General features: G+C 41.4%; 2 protein-coding genes across 2 annotated transcripts; both read right to left on the bottom strand.

The window, feature by feature from the left end:
* Positions 1–1,093: 1,093 nt before the first annotated feature.
* On the bottom strand, positions 1,094–10,204 carry orc3 (origin recognition complex, subunit 3). The gene is made up of 20 exons (XM_071366563.1): positions 10,055–10,204; positions 9,789–9,843; positions 9,551–9,648; positions 9,139–9,283; positions 8,777–8,881; positions 8,503–8,660; positions 8,209–8,348; positions 7,710–7,869; positions 7,341–7,454; positions 7,017–7,147; positions 6,841–6,904; positions 6,621–6,737; positions 6,424–6,503; positions 6,122–6,255; positions 5,938–6,029; positions 5,693–5,790; positions 5,398–5,539; positions 5,035–5,151; positions 2,736–2,815; positions 1,094–1,270 (listed from the first exon to the last, which is right to left on the bottom strand). Exons 1-20 carry the CDS (start codon positions 10,073–10,075, stop codon positions 1,165–1,167), a joined length of 2,157 nt encoding a protein of 718 aa, XP_071222664.1. The 5' UTR covers positions 10,076–10,204; the 3' UTR covers positions 1,094–1,164.
* A 697-nt stretch (positions 10,205–10,901) lies between these two features.
* LOC139553832 (zinc finger protein 292-like) lies at positions 10,902–23,183 on the bottom strand. The gene is made up of 8 exons (XM_071366562.1): positions 22,895–23,183; positions 19,684–19,838; positions 19,289–19,367; positions 18,911–19,046; positions 18,577–18,779; positions 18,067–18,203; positions 17,580–17,721; positions 10,902–17,479 (listed from the first exon to the last, which is right to left on the bottom strand). Exons 1-8 carry the CDS (start codon positions 23,042–23,044, stop codon positions 11,354–11,356), a joined length of 7,128 nt encoding a protein of 2,375 aa, XP_071222663.1. The 5' UTR covers positions 23,045–23,183; the 3' UTR covers positions 10,902–11,353.
* Positions 23,184–24,355: the final 1,172 nt, after the last annotated feature.

The following is a 24,355-nucleotide window of genomic DNA, read 5'->3' as shown; positions in this document are numbered from 1 at the left end:
ACAAACTATCATGGTCCAAACATACCAAGACAGTCGCGAAGAGGGCACGACAAAACCTTTCCCCCCCCAGGACACTGAAAAGATTTGTCATGGGCCCCCAGATCCTCAAAAGGTTCTACTGCTACACCATCGAGAGCATCCTGACCGGTTGCATCACCACCTGGTATGGCAACTGCTCGGCATCTGACCGCCAGGCGCTACAGAAGGTAGTGCGAACGGCCCAGTACATCACTGGGGCCAAGCTTCCTGCCATCCAGGACCTATAAAATAGGCAGTGTCAGAGGAAAGCCCATAAAATTGTCAGAGACTCCAGTCACCCAAGTTATAGACTGTTTTCTCTGCTACCGCACAGCAAGCAGTACCGGAGCACCAAGTCTAGGACCAAAAGGCTCCTCAACAGCTTCTACCCCCAAGCAGTAAGACTGCTGAACAATTCATAAAAATCGCCACCGGACAATTTACATTGATCCCCCTCTTGTACACTACTGCTACTCGCTGTTTGTTTGTTACCTATGCATAGTCACTTCGCCCCCACCTACATGTACAGATTACCTCAACTAGCCTGTACACCTGCACACTGACTCGGTACCAGTGCCCCCTGTATATTGTTATTCTTGTTACTTTTTATTTTCTTCTTGAACTGCATTGTTGGTTAAGGGCTTGCAAGCATTTCACAGTAGTCTACACTTGTATTCAACGCATGTGGCAAATAAAGTTTGATTTGATGTTAAAAAGCCTAATATGAGTATTCAAGTAGATAAAATTCCTATATCAATGAGATGTCAACTCAAGTCATTTCTGGCATTGCACCACAACTTGGCTCCCTGCCAGCACTATGCAGTTACCAAGTCCCAGTTAACACTTCATCTTTGATTTAGCCCTGAAGTGGTGGAATGATCGCCTCGCAGCAGTTGTCACCCATGAGGACCCATCTGTTCCCACTGCATCTTTACAAATGAATGCACCCCTGGCTACTTGATAAGACTGATGGTGTTTCATATAATATTGTATACACTTCTTTGAGTGCTTGTTATTGGAGTAAGCTACTTGCATTTTCCACACCTTTTAAGAGCACAATGAGCAAATAATGGTACTCAATTGAAATCACATTTTATTCAAAAACAATTGACATGTACTATACAACACAAGCTCCCGGACAGTGAATCAGCAGCCTCCCCAGGTCAGTCGTGACACATGGTCCGTCTTCTGCTTGGTGGATTTGATGAATCCCAGGAACTCCAGCTCAGATACCGCCTGGATAAAACGAGCACTTGTAGGAGTTGAGGAACAACAATGTGAAAAAGCATATTTTAAAAATGTATCAAAACATGCATACACATATTTCTATTCCTTTCGAGCACAGAAGGGCTGTCAACAGTTTAATACAATTTGTGAAAACATGTTACTATCGATGTTCCCGGACAGATTTCACTTGGTTTCCAAAACTAATCATTGGGTAGCTGCAGGAACAGGGTTGGAGAGCTCATGGCATACAGAATATCACCTGTCACACAGCAAGAGGCTGGCTGCTGCTCAAACAGTGGTTTGAGTGAAATAAGGGTTCTTATAAGCCCAGACATTTCTATATGAAATCACTTGTGAAAGTAGAGTTGATGGTTGCCACTAAAAAGAGGATCCCAGTTGCTACTATTATTCATTTCTCAGCTGCTACTAAAATGATCGGCCCCTTTTTTTCAATTTTCACCTAAAATGACGTACCCAAATCTAACTGCCTGTAGCAAGGATATGCATATTCTTGATACCATTTGAAAGGAAACACTTAAGTTTGTGGAAATGTGAACGAAATAGGAAAATAACACAGATCTGGTAAAAGATAATACCAAGAAAAAAAAAACTCATGTTTTTGTATCTTTGAAATGCAAGAAAAAAGGCCATAATGTATTATTCCAGCCCAGGTGCAATTTAGATTTTGGCCACTAGATGGCAGCAGTGTATGCACATAATTTTAGACTGATCCAATGAACCATTGCCTTTCTGTTAAGAATTTTATATCAAGATTGCCCAAACGTGTCTAATTGTTTTATTAATACATTTTCAAATTCAAAACTTTGCACTCAATAGCATGGCATTATTTCACTAATAGCTACTGTAAATTGAACAGTGCAGTTAGATTAACAAGAATTTAAGCTTTCTGCCAATATCAGATATGTCTATGTCCTGGGAAATGTTCTTGTTATTTACAACCTCATGCTAATCACATTAGCTCAACCGTCCTGTGAATTAAACACATTACTCCACTGTAAAACCAGAGTAGCATACCTGGCATGATTGAAAAAGGAACCGGGAAGACAGCCTCCATTCACTATTCAAGTGCATATGGACGACATGTATTTTCCCCCTGCCACTGTTCCTGCCCATTTGATAACGGGACATTCTAAATAAAATGTCATGTCTTTACTAATAAGATTAAATTTAAAATTGAGAATAGTCTGATGTGTGAAAATACACTGTACAAAACATTAACATCTTCCTAATATTAAGTTGCATACCAGTTCAATTGAAAGTGCTTATGATACGATACTTGTCTATTCAGAGTATTTTACATTAGCCATTTAGCAGATGCTCTTATCCAACTAGGGTTAAGTGCCTTGCTCAAGGGCAAAATCAGATTTTTTTTCTACCGCCCCCATGCAGTGCTTGTTTATTAAACATCTTACCACATATTCAAAAGTAGTCACCATGAAGCATTAAGACATCCAACAATTAAAGGATACTGTTTGAGTTCGTCCACTTTGCCAAAGTCCGCAGAGTCAGGATCCTTGCCCTCTGCAGCCGAGACCACAGTAGCATAAGCCTGCAAATACATGAAAAGTTAACTCACTCCGTTTCTCATTCAATATACCAGCAGGCAAGGCATATGTAAACCCAAAGAGATACAGTTGAAGTCAGAAGTTTATATACACTTAGGTTGGAGTCATTAAAACTCGTTTTTCAACAACTCCACAAATTTCTTGTAAACAAACTCTAGTTTTAGCAAGTCGGTTAGGACATCTTTGTTCATGACACAAGTACATTTTCCAACAATTGTTTAGACAGATTATTTCACTGTATCACAATTCCAATGGGTCAGAAATATACATACACTAAGTTGACTGTGCCGTCATGGCTTTAGAAGCTTCTGATAGGCTAATTGACATCATTTGAGTCTATTGGAGGTGTACCTGTGCATGTATTTCAAGGCCTACCTTCAAACTCAGTGCATCATGGGAAAATCAAAAGAAATCAGCCAAGACCTCAGAAAAACAAAATGTAGACCTCCACAAGTCTGGTTCATCCTTGGGAGCAATTTCCAAACGCCTGAAGGTACTATGTTCATCTGTACAAACAATAGTATGCAAGTATAAACACCATGGGACCACGCAGCCGTCATACCGCTCAGGAAGGAGACGCGCTCCGTCTCCTAGAGATAAACATACTTTTGTGCGAAAAGTGCAAATCAATCCCAGAACAGCAGCAAATGACCTTGTGAAGATGCTGGAGGAAACAGGTACAAAAGTATCTATATCCACAGTAAAACGAGTCCTATATCGACATAACCTGAAAGGCCACTCAGGAAGGAAGAAGCCACTGCTCCAAAACCGCCATTAAAAAGCCAGACTACGGTTTGCAACTGCACATGGGGACAAAGATCGTACTTTTTGGCAAAATGTCCTCTGGTCTGATGAAACAAAAATAGAACTGTTTGGCCATAATGACCATCGTTATATTTGAAGTAAAAAGGAAGAGGCTTGCAAGCCGAAGAATATCCCCCCAACCGTGGCGAACAGGGGTGGCAGCATCATGTTGTGGGGCTGCTTTGCTGCAGGAGGGGCTGGTGCACTTCACAAAATAGATGGCTTCATGAGGACGGAAAATTATGTGGATATATTGAAGCAACATCTCAAGACATCAGTCAGGAAGTTAAAGCTTGGTCGCAAATGGGTCTTCCAAATGGACAATGACCCCAAGCATACTTCCAAAGTTGTGGCAAAATGGCTGTGGTTGTGGCAAAAACAACAAAGTCAAGGTATTGGAGCGGCCATCACAAAGCCCTGACCTCAATCCTATAGAACATTTGTGGGCAGAACTGAAAAAGCGTGTGCGAGTAAGGAGGCCTACAAACCTGACTCAGTTACACCAGCTCTGTCAGGAGGAATGGGCCAAAATTCACCCAACTTATTGTGGGAAGCTTGTGGAAGGCTACCCAAAACATTTGACCCAAGTTAAACAATTTAAAAAAGGCAATTCTACCAAATATAATTGAGTGTTCGTAAACTTCTGGGACCCACTGGGAATGTGATGAAAGAAATAAAAGCTGAAATAAAATCACTACTATTATCCTGACATTTCATATTCTTAAAATAAAGTGGTGATCCTAACTGACCTAAGACAGGGAATTTTTACTAGGATTAAATGTCAGAAATTGTGAAAAACTGAGTTTAAATGCATTTGGCTGAGGTGTATGTAAACTTCCGACTTACTCTGTATATAAACTGAGTGTTCAAAACATTAGGAACACCTTCCTAATATTGAGTTACATCCCCTTTTGCCCTCAGAACAGCCTCAATTTGTCGGGGCATGGACTCTACAAGGTGTCGAAAGCATTCTATAGGGATGCTGGCCCATGTTGACTCCAATGCTTCCCACAGTTGTGTCAAGTTGACTGGATGTCCTTTGGGTGGTGGACCATTCTTGGTACACACGAGAAACTGTTTAGCATGAAAAACCCAGCAGCCTGGTAGCAGGTGCACCTTACCTCGTTCAAAGAAATCTTTTGTCTTGCCCATTTACCCTCAATGGCACACATGCACAATCCATGTCTCAAGTGTCTCAAGGCTTAAAAAGTATTATTTAACCTGTCTTTTCCCCTTCATCTACACTGACTGAAGAGGATTTAATAAGTGACATCTATACAGGATCATAACTTTCACCTGGCCAGTCTCATGGAAAGAGCAGGTGTGTTCGTAATGTTTTGTACACGCAGTGAATATGATACCAATAATAGTATTTCAATTAATTCTTTATTAAACCTACCTCCAGCCAGTCATACAGGTTGATGAGTCTCCCACACTCCAGATGTAGCTTGTACACAATGCAGATGTCAGGAGCAGCATTGGAGACTGTCCCGTCCTCAGCCCGCAGATTTTCATTCTGAACCAGATTAGCATTAGTATGAGCTACTGTTTAACACTATAAACTTTGGCTGAGTTGTCTAAAGACAGACTTATCGCATTCCCTTTCTTTCATCTGCACTGATCTGAAACAATTGTGAACAGGTAAAAGGCCAATAATGGCAGTCCACCATATTGTTTACACCCATCAAATCTTTCCAGATTAGGATACAAAGAACAGCGCTCACTAGACACTATTGAGACAGCCTCTGTGGTAGCTATTTACTTTCAGGTAGTGGTAGGGGTTGCTGAGGGCGGTCTGGATGGAGGTGCGTGGCGTGGCGTTGAGGTGGCGTCTCAGGACAGCAGAGGAGCTGTAGTAGCATACCTCGTACAGTGGTTGGGATTCGGGTGGGGCCAGGTGGGATCTGAGAACACACAAAGGTGAGCAGCACCGTCAAATACTGTGCCATCCATTTACACCGAGCTCATCTAAAAGAATGAACGTAATCTATCCAGCCACTGTTGAGTCAGTCAATTGATTGGGTTGTATCATTACTGTATACTACTTCACCTCTCACCTCACAAGGCTGTCAATGAACTCCAGGGCTTGGTCTCGGAGTATCTCAAACGGGCTCATTGTCTTGGTTCTTCGAGATTTCTTCATCTCCAGTAGAGTCTAAACAGAGAGGACAGTAAATGCTGAGGCCCTTCATATCATAAGCACTACATATCCTTTTTTAGAGAGTCGTAGATCCATTATACATCAGAAGTGTATGAAACAGTTTGAGTAAAATAACTTCCCGTTATAGCAGAAAGTTGTTACCTTTTGCAGTTGGAACAAGTCTGTTTTCTTCTGGAGGCCTTTCCCTGGAGAAGTGAGGTCCTCCCCTGCTGCATTCTCATCAGCAGCAAGATCTGATTGTGCAGAAGCAAGAGAAGCACATTTCAATGGGTCTGAAAAGCATTTGGTGAAATGGGAAACTGTTACAGCCATCATCGCTACTTACCGCCTGGCTGGTCAAATTTGGCGAGTAAATTGTCCAGTTGGAGCAGTGCAGCCCTCATTTTCTTTGTCTTGACAGATTTCAGGATCTCAGCACACTTTTGCAGCGCTGAGGTGAGCTCGTCTTTAGCCATCATCCTGGGGTGAAAAGTTGAGTGTTGACAAAAGGAGAGCAAACAAACTGAACTTCATCTTAGCAGGTAAAAGAGTATGACAGCTTGAATATAAAACTTTGTTTTGCTAAGCAATGTTTATCCTTTATATCAACAATTTTGGAACTAATAAATTCATAATCTCCTTTATCACCTCAGAAGCTGCATGGCAGACGCATACTCTTCATTCTCCCACACATTCTTCTCCAGACAGGATATGTGCAGCTCTCTTATCTAAAAATAGAGGCATATGTGGAACAGGTGAGACAGTCCGTGCCATGCTCTACAATTCCATTCTTAACGTATGATGTATTATTTCAATGGCAACCTTGACGAACAAAATGTTCCAACCTGTTTTCCCAGAGGGTATTTGGGTAGAGAAGCCGTCAGAATGTGGAGACACCTCAGAATGGGGTAGTAGTTCTTGTGGTATTTGCGAAGATCTTTCAGTAGTTTCTGACACACTTCCTAAAATAATGGGCAGGACACGCAATCACTCGACCATTTTTGGTAAGCTCATAACTCATGTCAATATACTGTTCAGAACCTCTCAACAGCACTCAATATTTACCTTCACATGGTCATCACTGGTCAACAGCTCCACTTGCTCCTGGGGACCCTGCTCCTCTACGTACCTGGGTGAAAGGTGAGGTAAACACCAACAAGTTTTTATACAGACAAAATCACACAACATTCTGATAACATTCTCCACCATCCTATGGGTAGAAGAGTGTGAGTGACAGTCACCTCATGAAGGAGGGCAGCTGTTGGAGCCGCTCTACATCCCTGTGGCTGAGCTCAGTGGCGTGTACCAGGGCCTCCTTCTTACAGCACAGCACGCTCAGAGGCTGGCTGTGGAAGTGCTCCAGCAGAGCCAACTGAGGGGGGCCCACCAAGATCAACACACAAATTCACAGTCCAACATAATACATCCAGCAAGCGTATCTCAGTTAGTCTTTGAAAGCAGGTACAGAGCACAACCAACATTGTGGGTTAAACATCAGTTAAAAGGAGAATGCCCTTTCAACACATTTGACACAGTCACCCCAACAATCAGAGGGCAGTCCTCACCTGCAGGCCTTTGATGAAGTTGCGTACAGAGAAGTCGTGGTAGAGGAAGATGCTGACCAGCACTTGCAGCACCTTGCCACTGGGCTTGAAGGGAAACTGGGAAGTTAGGATCACCTGGAGAAAGAGAGGGAAAGCAACACTCAAACTAAAGTCTGAATCCTAACTTGAAATAAACATCAGTAACTCAAGACATGTCATCATCAATGGGGGTCTTGAGTGAAAATGTCCATTTATCTCAAGTTGCAAACGGCAACTTCAGAACCCTATTGGGTTTTAGGAAAAGGGCACAGCCAAGCATACTCACTATGTGTCCAATACAACTGAATGGATGGATCAATGGTGGCTACAGACTCGTTTTTAAGTACCTACCTTGTCTATGACAGAAGCCAGGTGCTGGGTGCAGGACAGGGACTGGAAGAGCTCGATGCCCAGCAGAGAGGACACAGAGTGGGGCAGCATGTGTTGAATGGTGCTGGGAGATGTGGCAATGCCAAAGACGAACATCAGCGGAAGCTGTTCAACGTACCGACTGTTGAAGAGAACGGGGAGATTATGCAGCATGTAATGCATGAAAAGTTTTCATGTGAGGTGCCATCACACAACTACAAGTGTACTTTCAGATGATGTATATATTCAATCAATATATATTTTTTAATTTAACTAGGCAAGTCCGTTAAGAACAAATTCTTATTTACAATGACGGCCTACCAGGGAACAGTGGGTCAACTGCCTTTTTCAGGGTCAGAAAGATAGATTTTGACCTTGTCAGCTTGGGGATTCAATCCAGCAACCTTTCAGTTACTGGCCCAACGCTCTAACTACAAGGCTACCTGCCGCCCCTAACAGAGATGGAGGTCAGAACTCTTACCTGCAGATGAGGATGAAATCTTGCAGCACTTTAGGGTTGAAAGCCTCTAGGTCTTTGAAGATCACTACAATAGGAGGATGTTGTTGCATGTCTTTGCCAACGGAAGTACGCTTTTTCCTTGGGGTGCCGGAGGCAGCTTTCTGAGAGGTACAAACAAATTATTTTTTACACAGGATTCATGATTTGTAATGAGGATTTACAGAATGCAGAAATTGTAAGGTCAACATCTATACATTTGACAGTTGTACATAAAAGCATCATAATAGTCCTTACTTCTCTGTTGTAGCTACATACCTTTGTTACAGTCTTGTACCAGTTACAGAGTGTGATGAGGGAGCAGTGCACCCTCTTCTGGTTTACATTGGTACTGCGCTGCTCAGGCTCTTCATTATCCACAGACACACTAGTACCTATCAGTCTCTCTAGAACCCTCTGCATCATGTGATTCAGGGCTGAGGACAGAACAAATTAAAATATTATGATTCGAGTTGGGTATCCACGTGTCATAAAACAAAAAGGCTAATAGCAATTAGGGAAATTTCTCGAGTACCACACACACAGGACTGACCTGCACACTCTGTGGCTTGTACAGAGACCACAAAGGGAGTCACCGACTGCTGTAACTGGTCAGCGAGGCACTGGAAGGTCATATCATGATCTGGCACATTCACTCCTACACAGGTAGAGTTAGTTAAGGCCGTCATTGTAAATAAGAATTTGTTCTTAACTGACTTGCCTAGTTAAATAAAAAAAGAGAATGTTACAAATATGCCTTATACTTTTTTCCCCTCCAGCCAAAACGCTATATACTAGTGGCATCTCTCAGTCTGTACTGTGGCATTTATGAAAATACACTCATTTAGGCCTATATCATGGGCCCAGGTCATACCAAAATATTTTTGCATGTGCATCGTCTTTTGAGCCACATACCAAGCACTAGGGCTGCTGTCGGAATCTCGTGGGCTCTCATACTCGACGCCCAGTCACCCGTGCCACGCTGAAAAGTGGAGACACTCTTTCTGATAAACGCCAAGAGGCTGTCTAAGATTTTCCTGTTCAGCTCATCCTGCAGAAGCTGTAGAAAGTAAACAATGTAAACTGTCATGCCTGACAAAAGCTCGTAACTTTGATCTGGGGTGTATTCGTTGAAGTGAAATGTTCACAACGTTAGATAAATGTTGCAAGTAAAACTAGCACAATCCCCTATTCTGCATGACAAACAGAATATTATTAAACCGATACAGTGGTCTGTCTGAACATTCCGTAGCATCCTAACATAAGCACAATGATTGCAATGCCCAAAGTTGGGAGGATGATGAACAGGGTGCAGATAGGCTCTCACCTCGGTGTCTGCCTTCATTTTCTCCCACAATGTCTGACAGTTTCTGAAACGTAGTTTGCTGTTCTCCGTGTCCTCACTGCCATGAATGAAATAATCCTCTGGAGAACACACGATACTGATAGTCAATGCTACCCGATACTTTATTTCTTGAAACTGAATATTCAAAGTATAGATATGATTAATGATTACTGTTTAAATATGACCAGCGACCCAGATAGTTATCTATAAGATCACTCACCCACTGTTGGAGTATTCCTTCTCCTTTTGGCACTGGGCTTGAACACAAAGCAACCCTAAACGGGAAATATACAGATTATAATGACGCGATCATTGGAACACTTAAATGAACATGCCAGCAATTACTTAAACTATGTTATTTGCTATTAGGCATCCTTGGAACGCCCCTCCCCAGCTAGCTTCCATCGTGGTAATATTATAAATGCAGTACTCACTCCAAAGACGCTAAGGAAATCGCATTTCAACAATTTACAGTCGTTAGCCTACCTTTGACACCGATGAAGTCATTTCCAGCAGAAATGTGACAATCCCATATAAACTTTCTTCAGTAAAATATATTTCTTCTTTGACCAAACGATTGAGAGTAACAAAAACTTTGTTAGCCGGATGTAACCATTCCACACTTCCTTTATTTTCCCGCCATTGTGACGTTTATTAATTTGTGTACAGACCGAGTTCATTCAATTATAATTGTATTCTTGGCTGAGTGTTTAAAGATTCATGTGACGGGACATCAGTAAAACAAGCCAACAAACAAGGGTGTACTGTCTAAGAGTTATTTTGTATTAAAAACCAAACAAATGAACTGCGTAAATTGTGAGCAACATATCCCAACCGGCCGGCAGATGGCGCTGTTATTCATTTTACATCGTTTGCCATTGTTGACGAGACGTAAAATGAATGATATCGCCATCTGCCGGCCGGTTGGGATATGTTGCTCACAATTTTCCAACAGTGAGTTGCAATATATTGCGGAACTTGAACAGGTTGCAAGGAGACCGATAGGGGGAGAGGATCGCCCAATTTGGCCCACAATTTATAACAATAAGACGCTGAAAAACATGTAGAGGCTGCTAGTTTATGAGACAAGAGGGGATAGTAAAATAACAGAATTACACCAAAATGCGTCAGGGTTCAAACTAAAACAGGTGTGACTGAATAAATACATCAATGACAAATTAAAAGTCAGCTCTTACGGATTCAGTAAGGGTTATGGCTGTCTTCAACTTGATGTGTCTTAAAACCACCTGCTACATTTAACACCAAATAGGCTCTCCACAGAGTTGCTTTATAATAATGAATGAATGTAAATAAATAAACTTGCAAAACAAAGTTCTGTACATCAACTTTTATAAAAGCAAACAGTTACATTTTATTGAACACTTTGTGGAAGACATGTAAATATTACAGATAGTGTTTAAAAATAAAATAAATACAAACAAAAAATAAAATCCCATAGGGATATATAAAAACCTTTGTTTTTCCTTAAAATTATCAATTTAGCAAAAAACAATTTTAGTACTAGAAGCCTAATAAATACAAACATGTTCTAAAGTCTATGTTCCCTACAGATTACCTGGTTCTTATATGAGTAACATACATTATCCAAACTTAAAATCAACAATAACATGTCATAAGTAGAAAATACTCCATCTTCAATTGTCTAATGGTCAAAACTGTTTACCATTGGATATCTGATACAATATTAACAGATCTGTTTGCAGCATGTTACTTTTCTAATCCTGAGTTAGTCGAAAATAAAAGCATCAGGCTGTGAGCAATCCATCAACTATAAAGCCACTTTTGTATTATAACCATGGGTCGCATATCTTGAAGTTGCTTTAGCAAAAGATCAGCACCATCGGAAAAGGTTTTGTCCATTACAATCTTCACATTGTTCACGGATTGAAGATTTTGAGGATTTCTGAAGTCTACAAGGTTTTGACAGGCTCCAATAACTTCATCAGGTGTTGCGGACATAATATTAGCAGTCTTCTGCTTAAGGGTACGCTGCCGTTTTAATGGCAACTCACTCCTTGAACCTCCACTCATTTTTCTTTTGGGAGTGTGGGTCGATGGTGAAGTATCCAGGAACTTCAGGAAACTGTCCAGTGCAACACCACCCTTGCTTTCTTCCTCTTGAGAAGCAGTGGAGCCCTGGTCCAATGCCTCTGTCAACTGGTGAACTTTATCTGCCGGACGATTTCTCAGAGTCAACCTTCTGTCAGGACAAGCTAATACTCTCCGCTCTGATTTTCGGGGGCAACCCCTCTTTTTGACCTCTGAAGTTAAATACTGGGATTCAGAAATCTCATCAGTTGAAAGTTTAGCCTCTGCTTGAATATCACCATCCAACACTTCTTGCCTCTGACAGTTGGTCTCTGAAGTCTCAGGCTCACACTCGTCAGCGTCCGTCTCCTCAGAGGAGTCTGTTGACATACCCTCGGATTTGTTTGCATCTTTGACTCTTGATCGTGGGTACTTTTTACAGAATATAAACTGGCTTCTCTGATCCTCTATATATTTCTCGGTGAGGCCATGTGTGGTGTAATGTTTGAATATATTCCGTTCAGTCCGTTCAACTGTGTCGCAGCCTTTTATCATGCATGGATATTGCAAAGATAATTTTTGGGTGCAGATGGCAGATGCCTCATCCATAGATTTCAGAGAGGGTTTTCCAAAGTTAGTCCAGTGATCGAGTGATCCGTCATCTTTCTTAGTGTTTTTCTTGTTCAATTTGACTGCGTTTTCAATGTTCTCTTTGCCATTGTTGGGCTTGACGCATGTTGTTCTCTGTTGCTGTGTTCTGGGAATATAAATTAAATCATGCTTTTTCATCTCATGACGAAGAAGGTTTGACTTTGTAGTGTAGACCCGGTCACAGCCATCATACCCACACTTAAAAGTCTGATCCACACTGCCTCTCTCAGAGATGTTTATTTCCTTGTGAAAGTTTTTGATGTGGTCAATGTATTTCTCCACAGAGGTGAAGGAGAGTGTACATTCTGACCGGTCACACAGGAATGTCCCTATATTGAGGCTGGACATCATTGCAGTGGTTTTATCTCGGGTGAATTTATGAAGCAAGAGGTAATGCTGCACCAAGGTTGTAATCTCTGGAAATATCCTTGAACAGTCTTTCACTTGACATCGGATTTCATTATTCTCAACTTCAGCAGCTTGTTCACCAGTGACAGCCTTTTCGGTATCAAGGTCTCCTGAAGACAGGGGAAGGGATGACTGATGCATAGCCCTAGAGTGAAGGATCAGATTTTGCTGGATGGTAAAGGCTGCAGCGCATCCTTCATGAACACAACGGTAGGGCCTATATGGGCTGAAAGAATTGTCAGCGTCACAAAGTTGAAGCCCCAACCTTTTCTGAACTTTTTCTTTCCTTTGGAAATGAACCTCATCTTTGGATATTGTGTTTTTTGAACAACTTGCTTTTTCTGGTGTGGGTTTCACAGCCTGACTGGATGCCGCCTCTGTTGCATGGCTAAAAGATCTGGCGTCGGAACGTGCTTCTGGCCTTTCCGCAGTGTCACCTTGACCTAATTTTTGCTTCAACACTGGAGTGTGGTTAATTTGTGGGGCTGTCATTAATGTCTCATTCTTGGTATATCTGGTCTTTGATGGTGATTCTAATTCATAAAATGACTTGTCCAAGTCATCTTGTGGTGATTGCACTCTCTCAACTGTTAATTGATGCATGGAATCCTCTTGAACTGCATCTCCAGCTGTAATGATCTCAGAGGATTGTGCATGACCGTCTTGATTTGTGCTTTGAATTGGACAGCTAGTGTCAATATCAAGTGGCTCTTGTTTGATGAAAGTTGACACAACTGAAGATTCAGTTCCATGACTACTCTCTACCTCTGTTTCAATATTGGGGTTGCTTGACCTTTTTTTGCGATTTCCGACCTTTAACTTGTTCATCTCTGCCTGCGTCAGGTGGTGGACTTTTTCATAATGAATTCTTAGGCCTGTGGTTCTGGTAAATGTTTTTGGGCAAATGTAACAAGGATATGGAGAGAATTTGACTGGGGTTTTCTTGAGTTCCTCAATCATCTCAATGGTGTAATCATGAACTCTACCAAGGTGTCTGAATAATGCCTCTTTTGTCATGAACCCATATTCACAATAATCCATTTCACACTTGAACGGCTTGGGGCCATTGTCACGAATCTGGTCTTCCTTCTTGACAATCGTTTTTGTTGTCGTGCTTTGAACATTATCTTTTTGCATGACATTATAGCTTGAGATTGCATTGCTTTGGCTGCCACTGTACTTTGAGGAACAATTTTCCTGCAAACTTTTCTCATGTGCAGCTTCAACTAAATCCAACATTTGTAGGGCATTTTGAATTTCTATAACCTTGTCATCTTGACATGCCGCAAAGGAAGTTGCACCTGACATTTTTTCAGCAAGACTGCCTTTTGACTCCCCATCCGGCTGACTGCCAGCATAATTCTTGGACTCTTTCAATTCTATCCACACTGTTTTATTTGGGCTGAGTTTGGATTGTCTACCGGCCGAAACTGAAGGAAAGGTGTTTGATGATTGAGAATCCAGTGGTTTTTGGGTTTCCTTTTGTGACAAACTGGAAGGATTTGGTGTGGAGAGATTACCAACAACTTCCTGTGGGAATTCACCATTTAGTATGTTGTATATTGATCCAGTTTCAGGAACATTTGGGTCATTGAGAAAGTCGAGAAATGACGTAGGCAAATCAGCCGTTAAGTCCATTTCAACTAATGGCTTGCACTGGGAGCGTTTTGAAAGATGACCTCCGAGAGACTTTGTGCTTGAGAATTCTCTAAAGCATCTTCGGCAGATGACTTTGCCATCCTTTATGATAGCAGGCCATTTCGTTCTCTTGCTGAGTCTGCAGCGTTTTACTTTCTGTGTCTCATGATCAGCAATCTTCTCGTCTGCAGGGAGAGCTTCAGATTCTGCATGAGTGTCCTCATTGTGCGAGAAACCTTTTTGGATAGAAGCATGCGGACTAAGAAGCATTTCATCTACAGAGCTGCTCATCTGATTCTCATAATTGGGTGATGTAAGATGAGTTACGTCCTCCATGTTGGTCATCTCCACTGTGTTTCTTGGTGCTACTTGGCCATCATGGCTCACTGCATTGCTTGGAATGTCTATTGATGCCCTTGAATTAAGGACATATTCATTTGGAACATATGAAGCATGGGAACCCCCAGCTGACAAATTGTTACTTTCTGGGGCAGACATACTGGAATAGTTTTTCCCCATTAGGGAAACATCAACATTATCCCCAGAATTAGTTATCCCATAGTGTTGTCCTCCATTATCCAGCATAAGAGAGCTTGACACATATTCCGACATCTGATTCATCAGACTTGACTCTGATTTAATGGGTTGGATGGCACTATCATGCATATTTGCTGGTGTATGTTCTCTGCCCCTTTCTAACAGTTGATACGGTTCTGATTGCCAAGGAGTTATGCTCTTATTGGGGTATTCATTCAGATGGAAGACCTCTGCATAGCAATCGTTCAATGTAGATGTCCATGAGTCACCCATCTCGGACTGCATTAGACCAGTCTGGTTTGGGGGGGTTTCCCAAACGGGGCAAATTGCAGGTAAATTTGAACATGCCACCGGATATTCAAACTGCTGTAATCCACTATTTCTGCATAGTGGTGCTTGATGAAGTAATGTTTTGTCCTCTGGGTCCTGTGAAGTCTTGTTCACTGATGGAACCTTTCTCGAAGTTATTTTGACAACTTTCTTGTACTTCTTAGCCAGTTTCCAGTCTTCAAAAATGTCTGGATGGTTTTTCTTTACATGTCGGGAGAGACTTTTGGAGGTACTGTATTTGCGGTCACATGCTTCAAGTGGACAACTATACTCATCCTCATCTCTACCAGTTATTGCAGGAATGTTTTGATATGGATGTAGAATAAATGGGGGTTCACTCTTAATTTCTGGTGGAGGAAAGGCCTGTGGTAACACTTTCTGAACAGCTTCAGTTGGTCTGTTATTCTGCTCCTCTTTTGGGCACCCTTTCAAAGGATTTGTTCCACAGTGATATTGGGGATCCACATGATTTGCTATCATTTCTTGGCATGGGACGACAGGACATAGTTTTGCATTCTCCAATCCCAGCTTAGTTTTGATCAGTGGAACATAACACTTCCGAAACTCCTTTCTGGGATTGACAACAGAACTGCTCAACATGCTCTCGACTGAATGTTTTATTTTCATTGGGCCTTTTGGGTTCTCAGGAACTGTTGACGAACCTGATTTTACCACTTCCTCTGTCACATAATCCTGTGCCGTCTCCTGATCTAGATTGACAGAGGCAGAGCAGGTTTCCTCTTGCTTAACGGAGCACTGGGTGGAAGGTTCCATTTCAGGTATAGGATTGTTCTCACTTGCGACGGGCATTTCATTAGTGTCATGGTTCTGCTGATGCAAATTTAGCTGGGACTGTGAATAGAAAATATTCCCACAATTAGCTATTTTGCAAGTGAATGTAAGGTAATGTTGTGCCTCATGATCATACAACAGGTAGGCCTCGTTGAAAATCCTTCCACAATTAGGAAACATACACTGTGACTTAAAGTCAGTGTGTTGTTTTTTGTGCATGAGAAGTTCCGAATTGCAGTGAAAGCTGGCTGTGCAATTCAGCTGTATGCAATAGTATGGCTTAGCGCCACAGTGCATTTGCAAATGATCATTGAGATGTCTGGCATTCACAAACTGCCGACGGCAATACTGACACACAACCTTCTGTCGTTGTATCTCCAGAAAACGTGTTGCTTCCTCGTCATTTTTGTGGGCTTTTACATGCGTTACAAGACTCCGAAAAAACTTGAATACCTTCTGACAGTATGTAACAGGGCAGACACAATCCTCAGTAAATTCTGCTTCATATCTAGCTGGTACAGGCTTTTGAGGACTGACCTTAGTTTGTACAGGCTTTGGAGGACTGACTTTGACTGTTTCAGCACTGTTGCAATTTCCATCCAAAGAATAAGCATCATTTGGACTGACAATGGTCTCTGCCTCAAGCTTCACCACAGCTCCGTCTTTAAAATTATTACAATGACTACTGGTAGATTGCGTTGGCTTGGGCAATTTCCTTGTTGCTTTCATAGCAGCAAGTCGCTCTTTGCAAGACTGCTTCACGTGGGATGCTACATGTGGCTCAAGAATCTCCTTAGTGTCAAAGCTGTCAGCACAAATTGGACAGGTGTAGACCCCATCTTTAAAATGCTTCTGTGCATGGCGGACTATCCTGTGGCCAAGGAACTCTTTATCACATAGAACACAATACTGCATATAGGCTCGCCAATTCCTAAATCTTGCAGATACAAACCCTTTCTCCCTTAATTTCTTAGCTTCCCTATTTTTCTCTTTTTCATCTGCAATTTCATTCAATTCATTTGTAGTATTCAAAATAAAGTCCTCAAGGTCTTTGAATTCTGGACCTTTTTCCGCTGCATCATCCTCAAGTCCCTCATCTGTGTCATTGAGAGTGTCGATAGATGACACAATGGATCCCTCCTCACCCATCAATGCCAAACAATTGCGCTTCAAGGTTCTCCAGTCCCAGAACTCTGGATCAAAAGGCCACTGTGTCTTCAAGGCCAACAGTAACTCACAGCGTAGTGAGTTGGGTACTGGAAGATTCTCGTCCTCAAGCTTTTCATCAGGTTCATTATAGAGTGCTTCAACAGCATAATATGAGTCCACAGTCGGCTGAAAGAGGAACTCTGTTAGTTGGCATGCCCGTTTCACCTCAAAATCAGTGGGCAAAAGGCAGGAAATAGTTTTGCAGATGGTGGTCCTGCTGTCCGTGTTGTCACTGGATGCCATTTGTAGAGCTTGAATGCACATTTCAATGCACACTGGCAGTCCCACTTCTCCAACCTGAGAAAAAATAAAGCCAAAGTCAGTCATGAGAATATAAATCGCTACATGGTATATCCAAGCAGTAACCTATACAATTTTACACATTCAAGAATTTCACCTCCGATTGGATAACCTTGATGAGGAAGAGGATATGACAGACGCTCCTGGAAAGCAGGACCAACTTTCTGCATTGACCAAGAAATGCATCAGCTGAAGACTCTGACCGCATTAAAAGCTTGCTCCAGAATAGTGTGAGCTCCCTGTAAAAAGAAAAGTATATCATCATTGGTCTGTCACACATGAAGGGCTTTACAAGAGATAACAGTTTGTCGTCAACATACGACATCCATTAGGAGGTTGGCTCACTTCTTTTTATCTCCTTTACATACTAAATGTATTGTTACTTTTCTAACTCTGTAATATGATCATAATGATCAATACTTAGTATTTATGTACCTTTCATATAATTTCAAGAAAAATATTTAGAGAAATGTATATTGTACCTGTAACGCCCCCCCCCCCAGAAAAAATAACTAAATACAAATTACGTCACACCCACATTAAACAGAGCAAGTGGAAAATGGAAATTAGAGGGCAGTACTCACCAGGCACAATACACATCTCCCTGGAGAAGCTGCCGCTCGAGGAATGCAGAGCACAAACAAAGGGCTCCTTTTTCATCCCCATCCGACTCCAGGTTACAAATCATCTCCAATCCATCCTTACAGTCTACCTGCACGATCTGGCCCAGAGATAACATGTGTCATAATTATGGTATTCTACGGTCACCCACAGTTGATGATTTTCCATCAGGGTTATTTTCATTCATCATTATCCAACTGGAGTTCGTCATTTCATTTCTTCATCAAATCTCCATCAGTTTGGCTCAGTTGGTAGAGCATGGCGCTCGCAACACCAGGGTAGAGGGTTCGATTCCCACTGGGGACCAGCACGAAAATGTATGCACTCACTACTGTAAGTCGCTCTGGATAAGAGCGTCTGCTAAATGACTCAAATGTTGTTGTTTAAAAAAAAAAAAGACAAGCCTTTGCTCAACCCCCTTTTTTGAAGGCACTAGTCTGTTAAACGACTTGATGTAAATGCTATCCACTCACCTCTTGCATGAGTTGTTCTTGTGTTTTTGTCATACACAGGCAAACAAGGTACGTCTGCTTGAAGTTCCCCTTTCCTTCGTACTCTGGATACTCTGAGCACATCTTTGCTAAGACAGCTGCTTTCTCTGCTCGATTCTGTTTGATAAGGTGCTTTATTCGCATATTAAGGAGTGTGGGACCTTCCATTTGCAGGAACTCATGAACTGGGGAGTAGAAAAAGGGAACACGATTACAGATAACACTACTGAGCAGTCACCACAACATTTAAAAATCAGTCATCTCATGTGTACAATGTTCTTACAACAAAAAACTACACAGGTAGGCTAAAACTAACCTCTGTCAATTTCAGGTATCTCATTAGACAGAATGCTGCACAGAGTGGTGTTGGTCCACACGCCAGGCTCCTGTGCCATAGCTGATAGCATGTGAAGCTGTGTGTTCCCATGTCCTTGCAGAAGGCTGTGTGCCGACTGTAAAGGAGAGCATATAACTTAATACTTTAGAGCTATACAAAACAAAAAAAATTTTCAAAACATAGGCCTAGATTAACTAATTATGTCAAACAGGGTTTGTGATATGTGCATATCATATATTTTTACTTTGATTGGGTCACCTAGTCATTATTTTTCAAAAGATAATTGGCATAATAGGCTCATTACAAACATTGCTGTTCTAAGAGCAAAAGAAAAAAAGAGCAGCACTGGAGACTAACCTTGACACAGGATTGGAACTCCTCCCATAAGGCACCAGGGACACTCTCAGGCAATGAGAGCAGGAGCTCCACACAGCTCCTGCAAGTAAAACAGGGTCATTCAATGAGTTTGTTTTGGTTAATGCTAATGATGCTACAGTTGTGAGCAGATTACTAAAATTAAAGAAGCACTACCCCCTTCTGCCGCAGCTCATACACGGGAAGCCTAATTTATTTATCTTGTCAAATTAGTGGGGCAAGGTACAGTTGTATTGGTCACTAGCGCTAATCAAACTGGAATGCTCACTGTCATTTAATAACATAGGCCTAGTACCATCTGAAAAACTGCACAGCTGGTTCCATGAAGCATTCATGCATATAAATCAGATATTGCCGTTTTATCTTTGAGTACTCACAGTCCTAGGTTTTCAAGTACGAGTGGCACATTTTCACATTCGGAGGAGAGACAGGTGATGGCCTTTGCATAACTGAGTATGGCCACTGTGTACACCTCGAGTAAAGGCAGTGGCTCCTCCTCAGCCTTCCATCGACCTGCATGTTCCACAAGGATCTGCAAACAAAAGCATGGCAAGCTGATTAGTGCCTGCTGTTAAATGAATCTATTTTTTCAACTAACTAACTCCTTAACAATTACCATACAAATAGTGTAATTGCAAAATTGCATTAATTATTAGTCCTTCTAGGTAAATTACGCTACATTCCATTAAAATATCAAATTGAGAACAGCTAATAATACAAATCCTAGTGCAGTCTCCTGGTAGGAATATTTATGTCAATCACCAATGTAATGAAGACTGTTAGACTGCTAACAACCTCTTTATATCTGTGATTTTTCCAAAAAAAGTCAGATGAACCAACATAGCTAGACGACACTGGTGTAAAGTACGTAAGTAAAAAATACTTTAAAGTACTACTTAAGTTATTTTTGGGGGGTATCTGTAGTTTACTATTTATATTTGACTACATTCATTAAGAAAATATTGTACTTTTTACTCCATACGTTTTCCTTGACACCCAAAGGTACTCATAAAATGTTGAATGCTTAGCAGGACAGGAAAATGGTCCAATTCACGCACTTAGCAACAGAACATCCCTGGTCATCCCTAGTGCCTCTGATCTGGCGGACTCACTAAACACACATGCTTTGTTTGTAAATGACGTCTGAATGTTGGAGTGTGCCCCTGGCTATCCATAAATTTAAAAAACTAGAAAATGGTGCAGTCTGGTTTGCTTAATAGAAGGAATATGAAATTATTAATAATTTTACTTTTGATACCTAAGTATATTTAAAACCAAATACTTTTACTCAAGTAAAATTTTACTGGGTGACCTTTACTTGAGTCATTTTCTATTAAAGGTTTCTTTACTTTTACTCAAGTATGACAATTGGGTACTTTTTTCACCACTGCTAGACGAGCAGTATACGGGACGCTGCTTTAAATTCTATAAGTCGGGCTGCTGAATCAAGGCTATAGTGAGTGCCAATTGGAAGCCATGCAGTAGCCTATAATAGGCTAAACCACACCGAGTAGTGAGTAGGCTACCCATGTAGGATGCAGGCCTAATATTCACAGTTGAGTGAGACAAGCTTGAATACTACAAGTACTGACAATATTTTCCTTGTCTGTCATCCCTTCTCCCAGTCAAGGGGAAGCCTAATCTCTGCGCAAATGAGTGTGGCTCTTCTATAGCTACTCTTTGAAAAGTTGGCGATATGTGACCGCTTCCATACAGTTGTTACAAGGTAGATAGTTTAAAGCATAGCACAGAGAATTTGACCAACCTTTGCGTGGCGATTCTTTCTAACTTCCTGACTTGGAAGACAACACATCTTCTAAACGTCCATGTCTAGTTGCAGTGGGTTCATTTGAATTTAGAAGAGGCTCCGTTATTAAATTAAATGAATGTAATGTGTATGCCGCCATCGTGTCTATTTCAAATCTTCTCACATTGATTGAGACAGACGAATGTAATCATGACATGAAGCACTTCGGGGTGGACACCCACCTGTCTCAATCAATGTGAGAAGATTTGAAATAGACACGATGGCGGCATACACATTGCAGTTGGATTACTTCATGGAGCAAAAAAATCTATTTAATTTAATAATTTTCTAAATTTAAAACAAAATATAGAACTTTAGAAGATGTATTGTCTTACATGTCGGGAATTGAGAAAGTATCGCCACGGTTGGTCCAAAATTCTCTGTACCATGCTTAACATCAGGGTTTCACCAACTCTGTGCTGCACTTTTTAGTTATCACCCTAGCACTATACAACTGATTCAAATAATCAAAGCTTGACAATGAGTTGGTTATTTGAATCAGCTGTGTAGTGATAGGGTAAAAAAACAAAAACGTGCACCCAGGTGAGAACCCTGGACCGAGTTTGGGAAACCCTGCTTAACACTACCTATAACAGCTGTATGGAAGCATTCACATATAACCGTCCTTTCAAATTGTAGCTAGGCCATCAACGTGTGGCTATTGCTAAATGTAGGCTAAATGTAACTTAACATGGTATTTCAATGCATTGCACAACACATGTAAAAAATAAACACTTGATAACAAACAATCTTGAAGTGACTAAGTATTTTCTCTGCAACTGTCTAAAATTTCTTAGTAAGAAAACATATGGTACAAGGCTATCTTAGTTGTATATTGTTACTAATCTGTGTCAGATGATTAATCACCATTGCAGTTTTATCTCCAAATTTGACCTGATAGTATGAGATTGGGCTTCATGCATCATCACTAACATAATCATCCCCAGCTTCCAATTGGCTCAATCGTCCCCCCGTAACTATTCCCCAGGTCGTTGCTGTAAATAAGAATGAGTTCTCAGTCAACTTACCTGGTAAAATAAATCAATAAATTCATCACTTCGCACAGGAGGGGTTTCAAACTAGGCCCAGCAGGTTTGTCATACAATACACAGAACCGAATAAACCTACCCACTGACAGGCTGATGAGTTAATATTGCTTTTCTAACAATTAAAACCATACACACGTAGTTAACCTATGAGTTGCATGAAAATAAATACTACCTAGCTATTTGGTAGGCCAGGCCTATACATTAGACTTTTACAGGCACACTCAATATTGATCCACTAACACAATGGACGAATGGAAAAACGTTAATTGGCCTTAATTTCTAGTTTAAATATGCACATTTACACGGATGAAAGACGTTTCGTGTCGTGCAAACCTAAAACACCGGTGCATTTGAATGCAAATCCGCACAAAAACCAAGCTAGCTCTTCTCAGCATGAAGGAGCCTGATCAACTAGCTAACTAGCCAACATTCATCTAGCAGCTAGCTAACGTCAACTAGCAGGGGAAAATGAGTGATGATAAGATATCATGCCAAAGTAATAGATTAAACTACATATCGGAAAAAACTAACGTATATATTAAACTAACTACAATAATCAAACGGTAAAACAGGGAGTAATGGTGTGTGTTTATATATATGTTCTGATGTGGCTAGCGCGACCTAGCTAGCTAGCTACATTGTTGTAGCTAACGTACACGCGCATCATCAGCCAGGAAGCTGGATGGAAGGCTGCAAACTAGCTAGGATGGGTAGTTGGAAAAACATGCGGACCTGGCAGAATTCCTGGCAGAAACGCAAAGAGGCGTCCGACGGTGATTCTGGGCTTTCTTTAAGTGTTGTAGTCAATTCCTGGAACCGTTCTCGGAGCCGCTCGATAGCTTTTCTTGTGGCATATTCCTTCTCTGTCTCTCCCTCCGCCATCTTCACAACACAATCACGACCGCGTACGCACAGATGTTACGCTGCCAGAATCGCACACGCACACGCAAAGGGGGGGAAGGGAGAGACGAGAGACTGCCTAAAAACACGCCACTTCGAAGTGACTTTTCGCCAACCCTAAGAGATGGATCGAAATTTACCGAATGGTTACCGTTAGGGAAATGGGGGAGGGTCATACTTTTTCCTTTTCAGTCAAGGGGAGGGTTTAGTATTATTATTTTTTAAATCTAGTCCAAGGGAGGGTCATGTCATTTGTAATTGATGAAATGTCGATTTTTCTCAGCGTTTTACAATGAGTTGCTTATTAGGCTATTTATGGATGTGTGCCTGGTGCTGCCCCTCTGATTCTGCACTGGGCCGCAATATCATTGCGCCTATAGGCTATTGATTGGTGTGGTCTCAATCAAATGATTCATAGCCAAAAGCTACGAAGTGCATGCTTGGAGAAGTACAGTGAAAAGTTATATTTCCAAGATAGAGGCTGGTAAATACAACTGTGCTGTATTACACACTGCAATGGATGTTCCAACCCTGAGCCCCTGCCTGCTCTGCTCTTGCTGATCAAAAACGTTGTATTCTGCCTAACCATTGGCTGTGTAGTCTACGGTGGCAGTTCAAATGCTTCTTCAGAATTGTTTGTTGTTGATTCGGCCTAATACCCAAAATAGCCTATATTCTGTTAAATTTGAGGAGAGCATGAAGCAATTTTTTATATAACACTTATTTTACCAGGTAAATTGACTGAGAACACATTCTCATTAACAGCAACAACCTGGGGAATAGTTACAGGAGGATGAATGAGCTACTTGTAAACTGGGGATGGTTAGCTGGCCATGAAGGCCAGACTGGGAATTTAGCCAGGACACTGGGGTTAACTCTTACAATAAATGCCATGGGATCTTTAGTGACCACAGAGAGTCAGGACACCCGTTTATCATCCCATCCAAAAGACAGCTGCCTACACAGGGCAATATCCCCAATCACTGCCCTAGGGTGTTGGGATATTTTTTTAGTCTATGAAAGAGTGCTTCTTTACCATCCCTTCAACACCACATCCAGCAGCATCTGGTCTCCCATCCAGGGACTGACCAGGACCAACTCTGCTTAGCTTTAGAAGCAAGCTAGCAGTGGGATGCAGGGTGGTATGCTGCTGAAGACTGGATGTCAACTTTGATAGCTTGCTACTACTATAATTTATTTTATTAAAAACAATATGTGTATTGCCTATGATGTATTTATCAGTTATTGACCTCACAATAAGCCAGATTCAAGTAACTGTAATTGTGGTGGTCA

The sequence above is a fragment of the Salvelinus alpinus genome, chromosome 25 (genome assembly GCF_045679555.1).
Source record: "Salvelinus alpinus chromosome 25, SLU_Salpinus.1, whole genome shotgun sequence".
NCBI lineage: Eukaryota > Metazoa > Chordata > Actinopteri > Salmoniformes > Salmonidae > Salvelinus > Salvelinus alpinus.
The sequence above is the reverse complement of the archived record's forward strand: the minus strand, read 5'-3'. Positions and strand labels throughout refer to the sequence as shown.

Coding starts and splice junctions, on each gene's coding strand:
- orc3 (XM_071366563.1), bottom strand. CDS start 10,075: ATGACTTCATCGGTGTCAAAG. Junction 7,870..8,208: donor GATTTCATCCTCATCTGCAG/GTAAGAGTTCTG, acceptor TCTCTTCAACAG/TCGGTACGTTGAACAGCTTC. Junction 5,152..5,397: donor ACCCCTACCACTACCTGAAA/GTAAATAGCTAC, acceptor AATCTGGTTCAG/AATGAAAATCTGCGGGCTGA.
- LOC139553832 (XM_071366562.1), bottom strand. CDS start 23,044: ATGGCGGAGGGAGAGACAGAGAAGGAATATGCCACAAGAAAAGCTATC. Junction 19,368..19,683: donor GTACTTGAAAACCTAGGACT/GTGAGTACTCAA, acceptor TTTTACTTGCAG/GAGCTGTGTGGAGCTCCTGC. Junction 19,047..19,288: donor AGTTCCAATCCTGTGTCAAG/GTTAGTCTCCAG, acceptor TCTCCTTTACAG/TCGGCACACAGCCTTCTGCA.